Source organism: Schistocerca gregaria, chromosome 8 (genome assembly GCF_023897955.1).
Source record: "Schistocerca gregaria isolate iqSchGreg1 chromosome 8, iqSchGreg1.2, whole genome shotgun sequence".
NCBI lineage: Eukaryota > Metazoa > Arthropoda > Insecta > Orthoptera > Acrididae > Schistocerca > Schistocerca gregaria.
The window spans coordinates 365712787-365735388 of record NC_064927.1 but is presented as its reverse complement, the minus strand read 5'-3'; the positions used below and the strand labels follow the sequence as shown (position 1 = coordinate 365735388).

Sequence of the window (22602 nt, the reverse complement as noted above, 5' to 3'; positions counted from 1 at the left end):
TCCTTGGATCTCGGCAAATGCGATAGGCTACAATCTGTCCTTTATCATAGACAGAAATGTCATGGTACGCATTTCTCCTCCTCACGCGAGGGATCAAGACGACGTTTCACCAGGCAACGTCAGTCAACTGCTCTTTGTGTATGAGAAATAAGTTGGAAATGTTCCTTATGTCAGCACGTTGTAGATGTCACCATTGGTGCCAACCTCGTGTGAATGCTCTGAAAAGCTACTCATTTGCATATCACAGTATCTTCTTCCTGTTGGTTAAATTTCACGTCTGTAGCACGTCATCTTTGTGGTGTAGCAATTTTAATGGCCAGTAGTGTATGATCTGCAAACTGAAATTTGTGTTTATAGATGCAGTAAATTCTATTTGTTTTTAGATTTCTTTTTTTATTTAACAACTTTGTTTTTAATGTTCACAGCTCAGATGTGTGTTTACATTTTCACCTTTTAGAATTTTGTTATGAATTAGTTGTAAAATAGCTGAAAATGTAGGGGGGCAAGATTTCTGTGTAACATTTGTGCAAATTTCAGTACACCTATTGTTCTAGGTCTATTGACTACATTATTTCATATGTATTTCATTTGTTGAATACTATTGTCTCCATACTTGGTATTATTGATTGGTGTATACTGTTGCATACATTTATGTTACTTTTCATATGCTCTCTCCGTATGTTTCACAAAATGTCTTTCTTATAGGTAATCATTACACTTGGCGGAAGGTGACTACAACAGTTCACAATATAATAGTTGGCAAGCTATGGGTTGATCAAAGTGGTGATATGGATATTATCAACCATAAGACTGGAGCAAAATGTCATTTGAAATACATCCCATATAGTTACTTCACCAGGGATGTTCAGAGAAAGGTAACTTATGCATGTGCATATTTCAGATTTTTTCCACAGTATGTTCAGATTAAAATAAATAAAGACATTTAAAAAGTTCATCATAATAATTCTAAACATCCATCCCTTTCCTTGCTACAAACCCACAGTACTGATTAGGAAGCTCTGGAACACCTTGGAAAGAGCTTCACATGGGATACTGTCCAGAATAGGAAGCACACTCTAAATGGATTCAGCGTAATCAAAATGCTCTCACTTGAATTTAGGGAAGAGCTTGAAGTCTGCTAGGGTCAAATCAGGTGAATACCTCTCTTTTGGCCAATATCAGCAACGGAACAACTCTTCTGTTGGCTGGAAAATTATGACAGAGAACAGACCTGCACCTTCACAGATTTTGTGTACAGAAAACAAATTGTTTTCAACCAGTACAAAGAAATCTGCTAGTACAGGAAACTTCAGCCCAAATAATAACGTAGTAGTTTGAGTAAGAGCGCAACTAGTTCTCGTGCAAAAATTTTGTCATAGAACTTCTTGAACAGACTGTGTGTATGATACTGTATGCAACAAACAAGCAGTTATATGCAGCTGGTTGTCATTTATATGGCAATGGAAAGTCCTTAATGGGATAAATAATTGAAGGAGTAAAGATACATGGTTGATTCATCAGTCGTCACATAAAGAAGACTGAGATTGTTAATTTGTAGATGAGTACGATTTCAGAGATAAAATACACATATCTGAGTACACATAAATACATAACCTGCCACCCCCACCACACACACACACACACACACACACACACACACACACACACACACACACACAAAGTGAGTGCTAGATCACACTGTGTCCCAACTGGTGTGAGAGGTTGTTGGATGGAGTAAGAGGGGGAGAAGGCTAGTTGGGAGTTACAGAGAATATTGGGAGTTCGAGGAGGGTGATTGGCAGCTGAGAGGAAGGGGCAGCAGCCATGTGGGGTAATAATCTGCCATCAGAGAAATCATTTTGTCTTCAGGCAACACTTGCATGTACTAAACAATAGTGTAGAGAAGGGGATAGAGGAAAGGAAATAGGAGACTGGAGAAGAGGGTGTGAATGCTGGAGAAGTGAAATTGGGTTCATGGGGCAGAGCTGGAGGTGTGTGTGGGGTAGGGGTTTAAATAAATAGAGGTCAAGAGGATTCTGGGAGAACATACCATATTTTACAGACTATAAGACACCATGGAGTATAAGATGCACTTTAATTTGTAAGCGGTTTAAAGATAAACATTTTACCATTTTTATTATTGAGTTACAAAGCCAGCCGAAAAAAATTCTTAGTTTATAAAACCAAACTGACCTTTAACATCTCTGAAAATAGTCATCTCAACTTTCTTCCTCTTCCTTTTCATTGTTGTCTTCTTCACTGCCATCGAGACTGTTACTGATTCCGTATTTCTTGAAAGATTTAACAGTAATGCCTTCTCTCACTCTTGACTATGACTCTCCTATCCACTGACTCACTGGTTTGATTGCCCGCAACATATGAATACCTTTTATTTTTTCCGTTTAGAAAGTAGCTACTAACAAAAATGTTGTACTGTTACCAATAACACAGATCAATTTCAGTTCAAGTTCACTGGCACCATAGATTGCGATGAAGCATTATGGGCTAGTCAGTGTCCAGGTTTGTGATGGCAGAGTGGGAGGCAGGCAGTTTCAGCAAACTTGTGAATCTCCGCAACTCATATTTGTTGCATCGGTGCGCTGCTGCTGCTGCTGCTGCTGCTGCTGCTGCTGCTGCTGATGCCCGTTGAATCCAGTGTTGCCAGATAGATTTTTCCCGTGACATAAAATATATGGCCATTTCTAAGACTGGTGGGAATTTTAAATCAAACACTGGACATTTTCATATTAATTTCGAGTATAAAACGCATCTGAACTTTGAAGCCGATGCAGAGGGATCCACTGGATCTGCATGGCCCACCCAGAACTGTAGTGTTGACTGCTGGATGAGCCTCGAATTGTGCTGCCCAGTCAGCCTGTCAAGCCACATTGGGGCTTGCTGGGCCAAGCAGTGCCCCACCAGAACCCAAGTGCGCCCATGCGGCTTGGCTGTTCATCAAGTCGTGCACCCGCCAGGCGTCGTACTGTTGCAGGCATGAAACAAAATCTCTTCGCAAGCAGTTTTTTTTACTTTTGCACAGTATTTTACCGACACAGTATTTTACCGACACAGTACTTTACCGACACAGTACTTTACCGACACAGTACTTTACCGACACAGTACTTTACCGACACAGTACTTTACCGACACAGTACTTTACCGACACAGTACTTTACTGACACAGTACTTTACCGACACAGTACTTTACCGACACAGTACTTTACCGACACAGTACTTTACCGACACAGTACTTTACCGACACAGTACTTTACCGACACAGTACTTTACCGACACAGTACTTTACCGACACAGTACTTTACCGACACAGTCCTTTACCGACACAGTCCTTTACCGACACAGTCCTTTACCGACACAGTCCTTTACCGACACAGTCCTTTACCGACACAGTCCTTTACCGACACAGTCCTTTACCGACACAGTCCTTTACCGACACAGTCCTTTACCGACACAGTCCTTTACCGACACAGTCCTTTAGCGACACAGTCCTTTAGCGACACAGTCCTTTACCTCTGGTCTTATATTAAAGTAACTGATGATGATTGAAACATCAGCAGCAATATGGTTACTTAAATCTCCACCATTGCTTGTAATTATTAAATCAGCTTACTGTTACGTGCATGTGAACAACCTCTGTACCTTACGAAGCGGTGAAAATAGTTAATTTTACTAATGGTCATCCTACTAATTAGCAAAATTTTGTAAGACTAACCTAAGTACTTAAAAAATTTTATTGACTAACACGGGTGTAACAGCAGAACTGTTCTTAAATTGTATGACGTTAATTTTTTGTCACCAGGTACACCTTTCCGTAGGCAAAGTCTGGCTTCCAGCTGTAGTAGTTTATTTAAAGAAATCTTGTTAAAAATTTATTACTTCACGGACCAAATATAAACCTGTGTATTGTACAAGACTGTGTGAATCATTTAGTAAAAGCCTTGCAGTTTGGGAAATATGTCTAAATTCCAAGCAAATTGAGTGTTCTGATACCCTTCACGATTTCCTAGTAACAATTCATCACACTTCAGATGAAAAGTCGAGAGTAAAGTTTAAGAGCATGTGAAGGTATTTGGAAAAGTTTCACGCTGTGTCCCTCCTCTATCTAGTAATGATGACTGTATTCACAGTCACTTGGAAAAGACAATAATTTTGGAATCTACATGATGTGTAAATTGAAATGAGCAGCTACTCGAAACCTCCATTGATTAACAGAAAATAAATCTTTGTCACCAATAAATTTCTGTTAAGTTTAAAGACTGAGCTTCCAATGCTATCAAATAAAGCAGTTACATGTTCATTACCTGTCTCATCCACATACCTGTGCAAAAAGGCTTTACCTTTTACACACACACACACGCACAGATATATATAAAAACAAAGATTCCAAGACAGGCACAATGAACAACACACACAAACACACACACACAGAATTGCTAGCTTGGGCCGCAAAGTAGCTAATGATGGCTGAAGTAAAGAGGACATAAAATGTAGATCGGAAATGGCAAGAAAAGTGTTTCTGAAGAAAGAAATTTGTTATCAAATATAGATTTAAGTGTTTGGAAAATATTTGCCTGGAGCGTAGCCATCAATGGAAGGGAAACACAGATGATAATCCTTTTAGACAAAAAGACAATAGCAGTTACAGAAGAATGTTGAAGATTAGATTGGTTGGTAATGTAACTAATGAGGTGGTACTGAACAGAATTAGGGAAATAAATTTATGGCACAACTTGACCAAAACAAAAGAAGGGATCGGTTGATGGGACAGAAGAATGTTGAAGATTAGGTCGGTCGATGATGAAACTAATGAGGTGGTAGTGAACAGGAATTGGGAGGCAAGAAGTATATGGTGCAACTTGACCAGAAGAAGGGATCGGTTGGTAATACATATTCTGAGACATCATGGAATTACCAATGTAATACTCGAGGGAAGTGTGGTGCATGAATATTGTAGAGGAAGGCTGAGAGACAAATACAGCAAGCAGATTCAGAAGGATGTAGGTTGCAGTAGTTACTCTGAGATAAACAGGCTGTCACAGGATAGAGTAGCATGGAGAGCTACATCAAACCAGTCTTTGGATCAAAGACAACAAGAACAACAGAAAAGTGTAAAATACTTTAATATTACATATGAGACATAGCCATTGTGCAAGAGCTTCATCAGCCGTTTTCATGTGGTGCAGGTGAAATGTAAAGCATTATAAAAACATTAGGGCTATTAAACTGTTTGCTTTGAATTCAATTGCTTCCATGTTCTGGTTAGTACTTTTTTTTTTTTTTGTTACATCAATCATTGTTCATTAAGCATCATTTTCCTTTGTAATTGATCAAGTATGCCCCATTCCTAGCCTATCAAACCTTTATGATTCTTGAAGGAATGCAGATAATTCAGAAAGCAATTCTACAAGTGTGTGGCCAATTAGTCCCATCTCCCAAGCACTGCCTGTTTCCTGATTGAACCAAGCCCAGTTGGCACCTTGGCTCAGGTGTGTACATGAATGAGCCGCAGGCCTTGATAGCACACTGCGGCTCTCACACTCCGTTGCCTGTGCAGCTGAGCTAGACTAACTTCCAGTGCGGGCAACAGGACGGAGCAATCGGCTGCTTCCCCCCCCCCCCCCCCCCCCTCCTCCCCCCTCTCTCTCTCTGTGTGCATGCCACACATCAGTTTACATTATTTTAAATTCTTTATTTGTGTGGGCACAGTGTACATAATTACTATTGTTATGAGAGGTATTTTAAATCTTTTTTTGTTATAGCAAAGTTCTAATAGGATATAAATACTTTTGGATTAAAAGAGACCACTCAGAGAAAAGCAGAAGCATTGTGCCATCAGTAGGCACACTCAGAGAGACAGCAGTTTCTTTATCTTTGTGTGTGCCTATCAATGTTCCATAATTTCTGCTTTTTTGTGATTGGTCTCCTTTAATCCAAAACTATTTAAATCTGTTTTAGCGAGTACCATAACTACATATTTTTCAATATGGCAAGAGATGGGTTTGAAATACATTACATAGATTATTATAGTATGTGTACAATGTGGATAGCTCAAATAATCTTCTGTGTGAAGACAGAACATTTCGTAGTAACTCCAGCTGCAGGAAACCTAAATTCCTTTTTCAGGAACTTGCAGATTATGTAGGAGAGAATGTGGAAAAAATTGTCATCTTGTTCATTGCTCTATATACACTATTGCATAGGTTACACTCTTCTTCCTCCATCAATGTGATGTTCTGAATATGATGGAAGGCAATCTGCATGCACTAGGCAGGAAAATACGGATATGTTGGTGATGTCAATTGTCTCCACTTTTTATGTTCTTAAAGTTCCAACCAGAAAATCCAGATTGGAAGCAGAGTTCAACACTTGGAGTCTTCTTTGTAGCTTACTCTTATTATGTCACAGTTTGTACGCACTTGCTGTCAATTATAAATACACTGTTCATTTCAGCAATAAAGGTTAAAATTCTAAAGTCAGTAATTTGCTAGTTTCTCTGAGTAGCTTCACACCTATTTCATGCTATTCCAAATTTGATGTTCACTATGTATGTTTTTCGCTCATTCATTAATACTGTTAGTGAAGATTGCATTTGTACTGGCACTGATGCTGCTGTATCGCTCTGCTATGCCATGGAGAAGTGAAACTGGTGCGTGGAGGGGCGAGTAGAGAAGATACTCCATTCATTTTCTTGGCACGCTTCCCTCACTTTGGTTCAAACCATAAGTGCCAGTTGTCAGAAGTCTATATCTTTCATCTGGCAATCTATGCCATCAAACAATGCTATCTGATTCGTGTATATCGCGTACTTTACAAGGCACTGACACGATGGATAAAAACTGAAGATATCACATTGCATTCAAGATTTTACAGACAGAAGTGTGTAATGACTTCTTTCAAATGATTTATGTCTGTAAAATGGAATGTGAAAGTATTTGAAATTCTTCTTCTCTCTGAAATGTTTCTGCTTATGCAGCTTGTTGGAGCCTCTCCCAAGCTTCTCCCACAGTCTATGATTTAGCATATCCTCCCATAGCAGTCCTCTTTGATTCAGATCATCCTTCATCTAGTCTCTCCATCTTATTTGTGATCATCCAATTGGTCTTTTGTGCAGATTGTGTCCATTGTAGGGCTCTTCTAGAAATGTGTCTGGTCCCATTCTTTTAATGTGGTGAAACCGTTTAACCCTACTACTCTCTAAAGTTTCTTTTGGCAGTTTGATCTGCATGGTGTTTTGTAATGTTTCATTTCTTATCCTGTCCCTTCTTGTCTTACCCAGGATCCCGCATAGTAAGTGAATCTGTGTTGTTTGTATTCTGTTCAGATCTTTCTTTTTAAAAAATCTAGGTTTCTGATCCATAGGTCAAAACTGGTAGAGTATGTGACGTGTACATCATGAGCTTTGTTTTAGGAGGTATTTTCCAGTTTGTAGTTTGTCTGATACACAATAATAAAATTTTGAACAGTTTTATATTCTCACTGTAATTTTGCTATTGGATGTTTACTTTCTTGTTTAATTTACTTCCCGGATTCTTGAAAGCATTTACCTCTTTGATCATTTTTCCATTGCAAGTTATGTCCTTCATGTTTTCATTTCCCCTGCTGTCTGTCATTACTTCACTTTTTGTTAAGCTTATTTTCGTAAATGCTCCTTCAATTACTCTCAGCCAGATATTTAGTTGTTAAAATTTTTGCCCATTTTCTTCCCAAATCGATCACATCATCTGCATATGCTATGATTTTCAAGACATCTGCTGCTGAGCCTTGGCACACTTTCATTGTGATGTTGTCCACAGCTATATTAAAAAGCTCTGATGAGCGCACACTTCCTTGCTGAACCGCTCTGCCCATTATAAACCATTCTGATTTTGTACTGTTTGTTACAAAACAGTTCAGGCATTTTTGTACATGTTTCTGATTCTCAATTGCATTGATTTCAACAGCTACAATCTATTCAGACTTTGTCATCTCTCTTCCCTTCCAACAGTGTCATAAGCCTTTTTGTACACTGTGTGATCAAAATTATCCGGACACCCTCAAAAACATACATTTTTCATATTAGGTGCATTGTGCTGCCACCTATTGTCAAGTATTCCATATCAGTGACCTCAGTAGTCATTAGACATCATGATAGAGCAGAATGAGGGGCTCTGCGGAACTCATGCACTTCGAACGTGGTCAGGTGATTGGGTGTCACTTGTCACGTCTATATGCAAGATTTCCACAATCTTAAACATCCCTAAGTTTGCTGTTTCTGATGTGTTAGTGAAGTGGAAACATGAAGGGACATGTATAGCACAAAAGCTTACAGGCCGACCTCATCTGTTGACTGAAAGAGACCACCAACAGTTGACGAGGGTCGTAATGTATAATAGGTAGACATCTGTCCAGACCATCACCCTTGAATTCCAAGCTGCATCAGAATCCACTGAAAGAATTATGACAGTTAGGCAGATGGTGAGAAAACTTGAATTTCATGGTCGAGCAGCTGCTCATAAGCCACACATCACGCTGGTAAATGCCAAACGACGCCTCGCTTGTTGTAAGGAGCGTAAACATTGGATGATTGAACAGTGGAAAAACGTTGTGTCAAGTGACTAATCACGGTACACAATGTGGTGATCTGATGGCAAAGTGTGGGTACTGCGAATGCCCGGTCATCTGCCAGCGTGTTTAGTACCAACAGTAAAATTCGGAGGCAGTGATGTCACGTTGTGGTCGTGTTTACCATGGAGGGGACTTGCATCCCTTGTTGTTTTGCATGGCATTATCACAGCAAAGGCCTACATTGATACTTTAAGCACCTTCTTGCTTCCCACTGTTGAAGAGCAATGTGGGGATGGCAATTGCATCTTTCAACATGATCAACCACCTGTTCATAATGCCGCCTGTGGCGGAATGGTTTCATGACAATAACATCGTTGTAATGGACTGGCCTTCACAGAGTCCTGACCTGAATCCTATAGAACACCTTTTGGATGTTTTAGAATGCTGATTTTGTGGCGGGCCTCACCAACCAACATCGATACCTGTCCTCAGTGTAGCACTCTGTGAAGAATGGTCTGCCATTCTGGGCAACAAAGCTTCCAGCACCTGATTGAACATAGGGCATGTGAGAGTGGAAGCTGTCATCAAGACTAAGGATGGGCAAGGACCATGTTGAATTCCAGCATTACCGATGTAGGGTTCCACGAACTTTTAAGCCACTTTCAGCCAGGTGTCCAGATACTTTTGGTCACGTAGTTTATATATGAATGTGACTACAGTGTCTTTCCCAATCCCCATTTCTTTCCTACACCTTGTCTGGCTGTAAATATGGCATTTACAGTTGATCTCCCAGGTCAAAATCCTTGTTATTCTTCCCTTAGTTGTGAGGACTGAAGACAACAACAACAACAGTTGTGGTTCTATATTATTCCTGATTTTCTATAAAATTGTCTCTTCGTAAATCTTCATGCAGTGGAATAGTAGTGCTATTCCTCTGTAATTCTCATAAGAGCAACTTGTTACCCTTCCTAAAGATAGGTTCAATTATTGCCTTTGGCCAATCAATGGGAATCTTTCCATATGTCCATACTATCAACATTATTCTGTATATCCACTGAATTCCGATAGATCTTGTGGCTTTGATCATTTCCACTGTGATTTTATCTACCACAGAAGCACTGGCATTTTTCATTCTAATACAGCTTTCTCTATGCCCAACAAATACAGACCATCTTTTTGTATTTCCTCCGCAATGGTGGTGTAGTTTTTTTTGCAAAACTATTTCTTCCTCAGACATGAGTTTTCCTTCTTTATTGATGATTTTTGAAGTATTTTTTGTCACTTACTTCTGTTACCTAATATGTGGTGTAATTTCTTCTTGTCATCCTTTCTTCTTTCTTATTCTTTTGTTAACTTTGATCTTAGCCAGTGCTATCATTTACCTGCTACACTACTTAGTCTTTTCTATTTTTCTTTTGTTATATTTCATTCTGTTTTTGAACCATTGTGCAAATCTCTATTTCCAACATGGGGTTTCTTTGTGTCTTACTTTTGTTGATGTCCCTCCACATGTTTCTTCTGCTTTCTTGACTAAGGCCTGTTTGAACCTCCTCCATTCTTCTACGCCCTTCCTCTTATCTTTAGGGAGCTGTGTCTAAATCTTCTCTCTGTGTATCACTTGGGGTCTCAGGTTCAGTTTCCAGCACCTGACTTTAGCCCATGTGTACCTTGAATTTCTTCAGTGTCCCCAGCAATAGTTTGTGGTCTCGATTGAGATTAATGCTTGGTATCACTTGACATCTGATTTCTTCCATTATTATTATTATATAGTGTATTATGGATTCTGTTTCAAATTTCAACTGTACCTGGTAAACTTGTGACCATTTGTTTTCTTATACCAATAAATTATCCATGAAACATGTGTCTAGTTATACCTCACCTTCCTCATTTTTGTTATCTTCTCTGAGGTTTCCTAAGACTTTTGTATCCTCTTCTCGTCATTCCCAACTGTAGCATTACAGTCTCCTGCAATCACAGTGTGATTAGATGTTACAGCGGTTTAGTGATAAACTCTTCCTTCTCTTCTGTTTTGCATCCTATTTGAGGAGCATAAACCTGGACTATATCAAAACTGTTTCCTTCCATCATTACCTTAACTGTAATTATTCTGTTTATATTTCCCACATTAAATACTTTGTTTCCCAGTTCTTGAGCAAATATTACTGTGACACGATTTCTTCTTTTGTCTCATCCTGACCATCACATCTTATATCCTTATTCCGGCACCTTACTACCAGTCCCTTTCTTACTTCGCTTCCTCCCTTTGTCAGTGTGTTCCTGTCTGTCATTGTCCATGTGATCTGTATTCTTGCATTCTTTTCTATGGCACAACATTAATAGTGCCAACTCTACATGTTTCCATGGACAAATTTTTATCTAATGAGGACCATGTTGACCATTACACCTGACAGGCCTATTCAAAGGCTCTGTCACTTTCAGTCCTGTCATTATTCCATCCTGGATTTTCCATTGTTGAGCTATGTTACTTTCGGTATTGATTTTGATCCAAACCTTATTTAATTATTAGAAGTGAGTGGGGTATCCACTACTGGGCTGCTGGGCCTTTTGTAGCTTCACCAGAGCCACATTGCCCATCACTTTTCATGGCTACTGCAGAGCCTTCACAGCTGCCGTAACAGTTTTGGGGCCCACACAGTTACCACTGTACCTCACCTCTACAGGCAGACCTCGTCTGTTGTAGTAAAATATGCTATTACTGCCAAGGTCTTAGTTACAAAGTCATTTCACTTATGATTATGAAAACATTTAAGCATTTGTTAACTCTTTGTATTAGTACTTTTAACATTGATAAAAAGAAAAAATGCAGGTATTGTGCACCCCACATTTAACTATGACAAACATGCCAGCACATTCATTGTATGCTGGGTGACTGTTACGGATAGATTTTTTGGAAGGAGAGAGAGAAGATGAAGCCAGCAGGAAAGGAAAAAAGAGAGGCCAGTGTTCACAACTTTGTTTTGTGGGTTTTCATTCTGAATGTTTTCCTTTCTCTGGTTTGCCAATTTTAAATTACCCATTTCTGTACATTTTCTTAACAGCACTTGAACTATTCTGAAGGTATACAGTGAGTCACCATACATGAGTCACCACTGATTTAGTTATTTTTTGGGGAGTCAAATACTTTTGTGAAGGAAGACAGACAACTCAGGCCTAACCTAGCGTTATAGTTGCTGAATGGATTTGTGTTGGAAAGCAACAGCTCGAATCATGGAAAAAATGTTAAACACCAGAGTATCGTAATGAAACTTGAGAGGGTTTTAAAAAACCTAAGTAGTGTGCATGTTTAGTAACTCATGATCTGACGCATGAGACCATCTGGATAGTAGAGTTTAATATTGACAAGACTTTAATATCAGTAACTGACTACAATGGAAACTTTTAGATATTATTTCATGAGTGAAAAGTGGGCTGTTGAAACATCCTTAAGGCTTAAGTATTGCAGGTACAGGCTATGCTGAACATATATGCAGTAAATTGTACCTCTGGGTAAAAGAATAAATAAGGAATTCTGTTGGGCAGTATGAATTCATTTACAAGCTGAAATACTTCTCTGGAGTTCTTCACCCCCCCCCCCCTCCCCCCTCCCTCCTGCTGCACAGTACTTCTCAGGCTCATTTGGCAACAGTGAATCACCATTTCTTCACCAAAATGCAAATCTCAGAGTCCGTCACATATATTATTCACCAGATTTGTAAGCTTTAGATGATTTTAATTCTAAATCTGAAAGTTCATGTTTAAAGTCTATTTGGAGCCTGGAGGCCACAATGGACAGTTCTGAAAGAAGACTTCACTAAGGGCATGAAGAGACTGAAATCTGTTTCTAAGGAATTTTCCATATCTCCAAGTCCTATATTGAGTAAATAAACATTTATATCTTTCAATTTGCTATTTCTTAGGCACGTAGTGTTCACCCTACAGTGTTAGTTTTCAGCAAATCATTTTCTGTATTAATATATCGTAACTCATATCCTCCTGAAATTCTCATACTAAACACATGAATAAATAAATAAATAAATAAATAAATGTAACGAATCAAAGATATATGAGCAGTGTATCAGGAATTCTACAACATTGATAAGTAGTGAATAATGTGTTGTTGTTGTTGTTGTCCTCAGTCCTGAGACTGGTTTGATGCAGCTCTCCATGCTACTCTATCCTGTGCAAGCTGCTTCATCTCCCAGTACCTACTGCAACCTACATCCTTCTGAATCTGCTTAGTGTACTCATCTCTCGGTCTCCCTCTACGATTTTTACCCTCCACGCTGCCCTCCAATGCTACATTTGTGATCCCTTGATGCCTCAAAACATGTCCTACCAACCGATCCCTTCTTCTAGTCAAGTTGTGCCACAAACTTCTCTTCTCCCCAATCCTATTCAATACCTCCTCATTAGTTACGTGATCTATCCACCTTATCTTCAGTATTCTTCTGTAGCACCACATTTCGAAAGCTTCTATTCTCTTCTTGTCCAAACTAGTTATCGTCCATGTTTCACTTCCATACATGGCTACACTCCAAACAAATACTTTCAGAAACGACTTCCTGATACATAAATCTATATTCGATGTTAACAAATTTCTCTTCTTCAGAAACGCTTTCCTTGCCATTGCCAGTCTACATTTTATATCCTCTCTACTTCGACCATCATCAGTTATTTTACTTCCTAAATAGCAAAACTCCTTTACTACTTTAAGTGTCTCATTTCCTAATCTAATTCCCTCAGCATCACCCGATTTAATTTGACTACATTCCATTATCCTCGTTTTGGTTTTGTTAATGTTCATCTTATATCCTTCTTTCAAGACACTGTCCATTCCGTTCAACTGCTCTTCCAAGTCCTTTGCCGTCTCTGACAGAATTACAATGTCATCGGCGAACCTCAAAGTTTTTACTTCGTCTCCATGAATTTTAATACCTACTCCAAATTTTTCTTTTGTTTCCTTTACTGCTTGCTCAATATACAGATTGAATAACATCGGGGAGAGGCTACAACCCTGTCTCACTCCTTTCCCAACCACTGCTTCCCTTTCATGCCCCTCGACTCTTATTACTGCCATCTGGTTTCTGTACAAATTATAAATAGCCTTTCGCTCCCTGTATTTTACCCCTGCCACCTTTAGAATTTGAAAAAGAGTATTCCAGTCAACATTGTCAAAAGCTTTCTCTAAGTCTACAAATGCTAGAAACGTAGGTTTGCCTTTTCTTAATCTTTCTTCTAAGATAAGTCGTAAGGTCAGTATTGCCTCACGTGTTCCAAGATTTCGACGGAATCCAAACTGATCCTCCCCGAGGTCTGCATCTACCAGTTTTTTCCATTCGTCTGTAAAGAATTCGCGTTAGTATTTTGCAGCCGTGGCTTATTAAACTGATAGTTCGGTAATTTTCACATCTGTCAGCACCGGCTTTCTTTGGGATTGGAATTATTATATTCTTCTTGAAGTCTGAGGGTATTTCGCCTGTCTCATACATCTTGCTCACCAGGTGGTAGAATTTTGTCATGACTGGCTCTCCCAAGGCCGTCAGTAGTTCTAATGGAATGTTGTCTACTCCGGGGGCCTTGTTTCGACTCAGGTCTTTCAGTGCTCTGTCAAACTCTTCACGCAGTATCGTATCTCCCATTTCGTCTTCATCTACATCCTCTTCTATTTCCATAATATTGTCCTCAAGTACATCGCCCTTGTATAAACCTTCTATATACTCCTTCCACCTTTCTGCCTTCCCTTCTTTGCTTAGAACTGGGCTGCCACCTGAGCTCTTGATATTCATACACGTGGTTCTCTTCTCTCCAAAGGTCTCTTTAATTTTCCTGTAGGCAGTATCTATCTTACCCCTAGTGAGATAAGCTTCTACATCCTTACATTTGTCCTCTAGCCATCCCTTTTTAGCCATTTTGCACTTCCTGTCGATCTCATTTTTGAGACGTTTGTATTCCTTTTTGCCTGCTTCATTTACTGCATTTTTATATTTTCTCCTTTCATCAATTAAATTCAATATTTCTTCTGTTACCCAAGGATTTCTAGCAGCCCTCATCTTTGTACCTACTTTATGCTCTGCTGCCTTCACTACTACATCCCTCAGAGCTACCCATTCTTCTTCTACTGTATTTCTTTCCCCTATTCCTGTCAATTGTTGCCTTATGCTCTCTCTGAAACTCTGTGCAACCTCTGGTTCTTTCAGTTTATCCAGGTCCCATCTCCTTAATTTCTCACATTTTTGCAGTTCAGTGAATAATGTGTTCTTAAAAAAAAATTGCTTGTCTACAAAAACATGCAAGCAGTACTTAACTGCAATTTTTGCTTGGTACGGTAGTGACTACTGTAGATTTGGACTTCTGTGGCACTTCTGGATACTATAATGGGATACTTTTGTGAAGGAAATAGTCTCCCTCATCTGAATCAGTGCGTCATTTCTATTGTGTGGTAATGACCCTAATGTGGAAACTACTTCTCTTCCTCCTAAACAGGGAAAATCAGTCTACTGACTGTTAGGAGGGTTATGAATCATTAGGCTTATTTTCTTTACAATTTTAAAAAGGAATTTTGACTTACACTTTGTGGGACAGCATGCAGGACAACATTACTTGGGGAAGTGAGAAGTGAGGAAACAAATGTTTACTGAAAAGACATGTCCCAAATGTCATTAGAGCTGGCTATTTTTAGTTTATCAAGGAATGTAGGGAAACACAGTTAAATACTGCTGAATTAAAAATGTGGAAGCTAAGGCATCAGGTTGATCTGGGAAATCATCTTGAAAGTAATATATTGATTGGAATTATACTTTGTGTGTGTGAAGTGATCTTGATTAGTCACCAGTGTAGTTGATAACAAGACATGCCTTCTTTGTTCATCTCATGTGCTGCCCTGTGCCACATAATCAGTCTGTCTGCTACTGCTATGCAGCAGTGCTACTCAGCCACTGCTGGAGTTCTGTAATTCTTTGCTTTTTGCTGTCCCTATTTCTGCATATTGTTAAACAAAACATCACAAAAGATAAATTTTGGGCCACTATCAAATGGACACATAGGTTATAAACATTTTGTTTTTAGCTGGGGATTCCTTGAAACACTTGATTAGTGATATTTGTCTCAGCTGGCTCCGTTTTCGCATTGCAGAAACAATATTGTAAGATCTGCTGGAAAACCTGAGAAAATATGCCTGATGACTCTTGGAAAGAGATCTGATATGCCAGGAAGTTTCAGATCTGATATAGATTAAAATTGGACTAATTTTAGGTATGAACCTACAAAAGTGTTTGTCTACCACTAAAATAATTTGAGTGACAACTTCATTCCACTTTGAAATTCGTTTTCTCAGTACCTCTGTAGTTGAGCTAGTGAGAAAGTCTTATTTTGTTTTGCAGTTCCTTCCTACCCAAACCCTCATTAACAAGTTTTGTCTTTGTGTATCTTGTCTGCAAGATGCCGAGACACCAAATTGCTGTGGTTTTAATAACTAGTGATCAGCTGATTTTTGTTTTTGTGTTGCATGATAAACATTGCTATTATTTGTTTATGTTCAGTTCGCATACCATTATACTTTCAATTTGAACATTATTCCCAGTGCTTTGGACAACATATACATACCTTTCATTTTGATTCTAGTTCATTGGAAGTACCACAATTTAGAGTCCTTTTGAATGACATTGCATCTAAAGTTCATATGAACTGGAATACAGAATGAATGCAAGTTTAGTATCGTCCAGTGATTGTTTCTTCTACTGTTTGGCTTTTTAATTGATGCACTTTTATACCACTGTCCAGTGTAACATGGACTGCCATTCTATTGTCTGTTATATATTACTATATATGATACAGCTACAAGTGTATACATTGAGTTTGAATGAAATGTGTGTTACACACAAGTGAAAATTTGGACCTCCAGAACTACACTGCATTTGTACCTTAGCACTGGTGAGGAGTGGAAATTTATCAGTATTAATGGTTTACTGAAATACTTAATGGTGTTCAGGAAGCAGTTGTGTTCCAATAGGTGCTGTGTACTATTTAATGTATAGCAAACTAAATTCCAAATATAAATCAAATCATTGTAAATTTTACAAAGGGAAACCAAGATACATATTACGTAGTTCAAAGCCATGGATGGCGAGGGGATAAAGTGGGCAAGAAACATACAAAGAACTTGAGGCAAGAAAAGCAAAAATTAAAATAAATACAAAATAACATTTGGTAAAAAATTAAAATGAATTTCAGATAATGTAAATATTGTACAATTATATCCATAGCCACAGTACAAATTATCGTTGGTGAATTTGTGAATAGAGTTGCACTTCACTGGCTTGTGTTCATGAATGAGTATTAATATTATAGCAAAAAGTGCTATAAGACTTCAAATTAAATATATTTTTTACTGAAAGAAAACTGTAGTTTGCTGCTGTTGTTTACTAGTGTGCCATGAAGGTTCATCTGTGATCTCAGTATGCAACATAATTGCACTATTATTGGTGACAAAATTATTAATTGACAGACTCATATAAACATACGAATATCATTTGAGGAAAAATTCTTAGGATTATCGTTTCGAGTTAGTAAAGTCAGAAAATTACACCAAATTCACACACTCCAGTATCTTTGGAAACAATTTAGTCTAATCCCACTTCAAAAGACTTGTCCAATCTGTTTCTTTGGCCCTATCTTCTTCCAGGAACCTAATAGCTCCCTGATAACACCACCATACTTCGCATATTCAGTTTTGTGAATTTAAACTGCTATTAGTTATTACTACAACAAAGCTACCATCATAAAATTGTCTGTCCCTATGATAAACTGTGTCTAATAAAAAATTCAGATATAAAGCTCAGTTTCCCAGTCCCACTGAAGCTACCTCCTTCTTCCAAGATTGTCTGTGACTAACACTCTTGTTTTTACAAATACAGATCAACTTCTGAAATTTGTAAATATTTAGGCTTCTTAAAAAACTGGTGCTGTATAAGTAGAATGCTTGGTTCTATTTTGCCCATGAGCATTGTCATTGATTAGCCTCTCCATATTGCTAATAGCATCCCTTCATAGACACATTATAGTTGGCAAGCGAACAATCAGGAAAGGTCATTGATATCACAAAGTCGCTCTGTGGATCCATGTACAGAAAGAATTCCATAGTGCTGTACTATGCTTGTACTTGGAGAAAAATCTTCCATTCCACTCAGGCTGCCAGTAAAGGATTATTCAGTGCCTTTGAAGTTCAGAAAGCTTCCCAAAAATACACCTGAGGCTCTTGCCTGACTCAACTATTACAGCAGTCTGGCTGTGATTTAATAATTACTCCAACAATCCATCACTGTCAGCATGGAAAAGATGCAGAACTGTGTTGGTCTTGTATGTAAAATTGAATGATGTTGCATTAAAAGAAAAATTAAGACAAAACTGCTAATAACTGAAGTGTCAGTTTCATGATCTGTATGTTTCTGCCATATAGTATTGCAATATGTATAAGTCTATAACTGCTTCGTTAATCTGACATTTCACAAAAATTTGAAATGACCATGCTTTCCAGGTAAAAGGCTGTGTCATGGATCAAGATGGCAATGTCAAATGGATTGTATCAGGTACATGGGACAATAAGATAGAAATTGCACCAGTAACTGGTTCTCAAGGTAGTCTAGAGAATCCAGTGTTCAAAACTGGTCCATATCAACTTGTCTGGAAGAGAAGGATGCCTCCGTAAGTAGATAAGTTGCAAAAAAAAATTGTTTTGTATGCTATAAAAGATTTGCATTGTTACTGTCATTATGTTTTTAGTTAACTTGCATTGTGTGCTTCTAAATTACAAGTGTCTTTCATGTTATAATATCATAGTAATCTGTCCCAGTCATGGTCTATATTGATTATGTAGCATCACCCTCACTTCTAATACAACACAACATTGGCCAGATAAGTGTATGGAAAATCTGTTTGTTGGTACAGTATAACTCTGGATCCCTAAATATTAAATAGTACTCATATTGAGAGAATCTTATGGTCATCTCACTGGCCTGAATCAGTCTGGATAATTTCAAAGAATTTGGGACAATCCTTGTGCTAAGATTGTAATCATTTGTCTCTTTGAACATCCCATTGTATTGAGTGAGTTCAAACAAAAAATGGAATGAAGAAGGAAAACTTCATGCTTTTTATAATAGCATGCACTCTGGTACATTCCATTTGTAACTGTGGAACAATTTTTCATAAAACACAACACACATACTGTGCCTCTCCATTAATATGGACCTCACAGTGGATGTGCCAGATGTAAATGCCAGATGAAGAAAACTATTTCTGTTCTGATGTGGAGAACAAAAGACTTTTAATGAAGAAAGAGTGCTTGTGTAACTACCTTGCCCATTTAATGGTTGTGGTCACTTCATATGTGAAAATGAGTGAAGAGTTGAATTACTTGCCATGACTGGGTGGAAAGCAATTGTAGAGCGGGAAAAGAAATAGTAAACCACTTCCATCTTGTTTGACATGTGGTTGGGTGATTTACTCAGTATAATCTTTGGATACGACTTGGTGGGTAACTGTCCCAAGGACCAGGGCTCAATCTCAGATCAGAACTAGGATTTTTTTCTGGCCCTTACTGCTTCTTTCACCTCTTGTAACCATTTGTGTGTGTTAAAATGCCAAGTAGTGCCATTGTTCAGAGACTATGCCAATTGTAGGTCTCCATATAATACGCTATGTAAGTAAGTTCAAAGGTCAGAGGGGTGAAAGGGGATACCGTTTCCAATGGGACCATTCCAAGTAAAACACTGTGGTGTTCAAACTAACCTCCGGGTTGGATGACAGCTTTAGCTTGTGTACTTAAAAGTCTTTAATGTAGGTCAGTAAGCTAATAGGAACCCCTCCTGTTTGAAATTGAGTGTGGGTTCTGATATCTTAGTTAATTAAACACTTAAGTTCCAAAGATAAAACACATTCTCGCAACTGTGGGCAACTCAACACTCAATGCACACAGAAAGGTCTGAACTGGACTGTCAGTCCATCATAGAATAATTTATATTTACCTTTATACACAGCTTTGTAGATTCAGACAAGTACTTCTCACTGTTACTTGTCAGTATCTTTTTCACAGATACAGTGGTGGAAATCAGTATAAAGGCAGAGTTCCAAGGAAAGTAATAGCACAATGTCCGAGGCGTAGATGTATTTAATTTATTATGAAAGTAGTTGATACATAAGAGACAATCAATCATGGTGGAATTACATAGTGTCCTTCATAACAAGTAACACAAGGTTTTTGCATTTTCTGGATGGAAACTCGTATAAAGGCACTCAATGTCCTGTTGTGTTATTGCATTGTTATATTTTGCCCATCCTCTGTTATTCCTAATTACCTCAAAAATTCTCTTAGACATTGATTTTGTCAGGATTCGTAGTTCTTGCAGTAAAATTGATGCCCACTCTTCTCATATTGCTCTTTTCAGCTCACATAAGCTCACAAAATGTCTTCCATTTTGATAAAAATGACTTGCACAAATTCTCAAAAGGTTTTTCACAGGGTTCGAATCCAGGTTACGTGCAGGACAGTGTAAGACATAAATATCTTTATCTTCAAACCACTTTTCTGCTGTAGCTATAGCATGCACAAATGGATCATTTTGTTCAAACAGTAGACTTACATCCCCTATGCCCTCACACATTTCAGTTAGTTTTGTCTCTACCATCTTGTTGAACATGTTGTGGTTCATTTTAGTTTCAGCCAAGTAATGTGTGATTTACTTTTAGCGCAGATAATTTTCCAAATCCTAATACTTCCACCACCAAAATTTCTGCCCATTCTTATATGCTGCTCTGTTCTGAGATTGTGCCAATAATATTGAAATCCATTTGGCCCATTTAAATGAACCTTCTCATCACTGACCATCCCTTCACCGCATTCTGAAGTCCATGACATGTTTTTCAGCTAACTCTAATCCAGCCTGTTTATGTTTGGGTGTTAGAGCTGGTTCCTGTAGTTGTTTCTTGAATACAATATGTGTGTGTTATGTAACAAAATTTGCCATGAGTTACTTGCAACTGTAAATCAGCAACAAGCTGAGAAAAATAATGGTTTATTGCCCTTGCTTTGTGCAGAAATAACTGTTTCGGTCCCTCAGATAATTTTCTACTGTGCCCTTATTTTACATTCCATCCATACCATGCACCCAATCTAACAAAATTGTCAATCACTGTGCTTGAAAGCTTCATCTTCTTGGTAATTTCACAGGTAGGTGGCCCCAATTCCTTGTACACATCCATTTTTGCTTTTTCATAATGTGGCATTGTCACAGCCATGGTTTATGTACACAACACGCTCTTTCACTTATGGTGTGTGTGTGTTTCCTGTCCGCAGTAAAGATGCGCGCGCGCACACACACACACACACACACACACACACACACACACACACACACACACACACACACTCTCTCTCTCTCTCTCTCTCTCTCTCTCTCTCTCTCTCTCTCTCTCTCTCTCTCTCTCTCTCTCTGCAGTGCATTATGGGAAAGACAACCGGGGTGAGGAAGAGGCTGGGATGGGGAAGAAGAGGGATAGCAGGCTAGGGTTGTGGGCATGACAAAGTGCTGCTAGTGGGAGCGTACAGGAACGTGGTGTAGAGTAGGGCAGCTAGATGCAGTCAGGAAGCTATACAGAGGGTGGGGAGAAAGTGAGAGTAGCAGGAAAGGAAAGAAATAAAAAGACTGAGTGCAGTGTAGTGCTGGAATAGGGACAGGAAAGGGGCTAGATGGGTAAAGACAATAATGACTGACTAAGATTGAGGCCAAGAGGATTACACGAACATAGAACATATTACAGGTAGAGTTCTCACCTGTGCAATTCGGAAAAGCTGGTGTGGATGGGAATGCCCAGATGGCTCATTTTCAAGAAGGCAATGAAAGGTAGAATGTCATGTTCAACAACAAGGTGGTCCAGTCGTTTCTCGGCTACAGTTTGTTGGTGGGACAGACAGCATGTTGGTTGTCACACCCACGTAGAATGCAACACAGTGATTGCAGCTTAGCTTATAGATCACAACTGATTTCACATGTACCCCACACTTTTGTGGGATAGGTGGTGTTTGTGACCGGACTGGAGTGGATGGTGCTGGGCGGATGTAAAGGACAGGTCTTGCATCTAGGTCTGTTTAGGGACATGAGCCATGAGGCAAGGGTTTGGAAGTAGGATTTGTGTTAGGGATGGTCGAGGATATTGTGTAGGTTTGGTGGGCTGCAGAATACCACTGTGGGATGCGATATTGTAGTGCTTGTATTGTTCTGATTATGGAGCTAAATTCCAATAAACATGCACTGTAGCAACCAAAGCTGTTATGAAACACATTAAATCAATTCACAAATGTGAATAAGGACTATCATCAACTGTTAAATGGAATGACAACAATGAAAATTTGTGCCAGACTGGGACTCTAAACTGGATTTCCCGCTTATTGTGAGCAGTCGCCTAACCATTTGGTTATGTGTGCACGACTCTTGGCCAGACCCAAACTTTCATATGTTGTCCACTATGGTAGACACATAAGTGGGAAATCCAGTTTCAGGGTCCCAATCTGGCACAAACTTTCATTGTCGTTATTCCAGTCTACAGCTAATAGTAGTCCTTATTTGCAATTGCGAATTCATTTGACATTGTGAGTTGGGTGGGAAGGATAGCAGTTAGGACATTTCTCATTTCAGGGCACAAGAGGTAGTTGAAACCCTGGCGGAGAATGTAATTGTTGCTCCATGCCTGGACGGTACTGGGTCATGAGGGAAATACTCCTCTGTGGCCAGACAATAGGACTTGGGGTGGTGGTGGTGGTGGTGGTGGTGGTGGTGGTGGGTGACGGGAAAGCCAAGGCATGGGAGATCTGTTTATGTACAACATTGGAAGGGTAATTACTATCTGTAAAGGCCTCAGTGAGACTGACAATATATTTCGAGAGGGGCCACTCATCACTACAGGTGCGATGCCACAGGTGGCTAGATTGTATGGAAGGGAGATCTTGGTATGGAATGGGTGGCAGCTGTTGAAGAGGAGGTATTGCTA

General features: G+C 39.0%; 1 protein-coding gene across 2 annotated transcripts in view; it reads left to right on the top strand.

The window, feature by feature from the left end:
• LOC126285403 (oxysterol-binding protein 1) overlaps nt 1-22602 on the top strand; it is a 288641-nt gene that overhangs the window by 240398 nt on the left and 25641 nt on the right. For both annotated transcript variants that reach the window (XM_049984748.1, XM_049984749.1), the window contains 2 exons: nt 706-875; nt 18095-18261. In XM_049984748.1, the coding sequence (XP_049840705.1) occupies nt 706-875; nt 18095-18261 (337 nt within the window). The remainder of the gene's footprint in view (nt 1-705; nt 876-18094; nt 18262-22602) is intronic.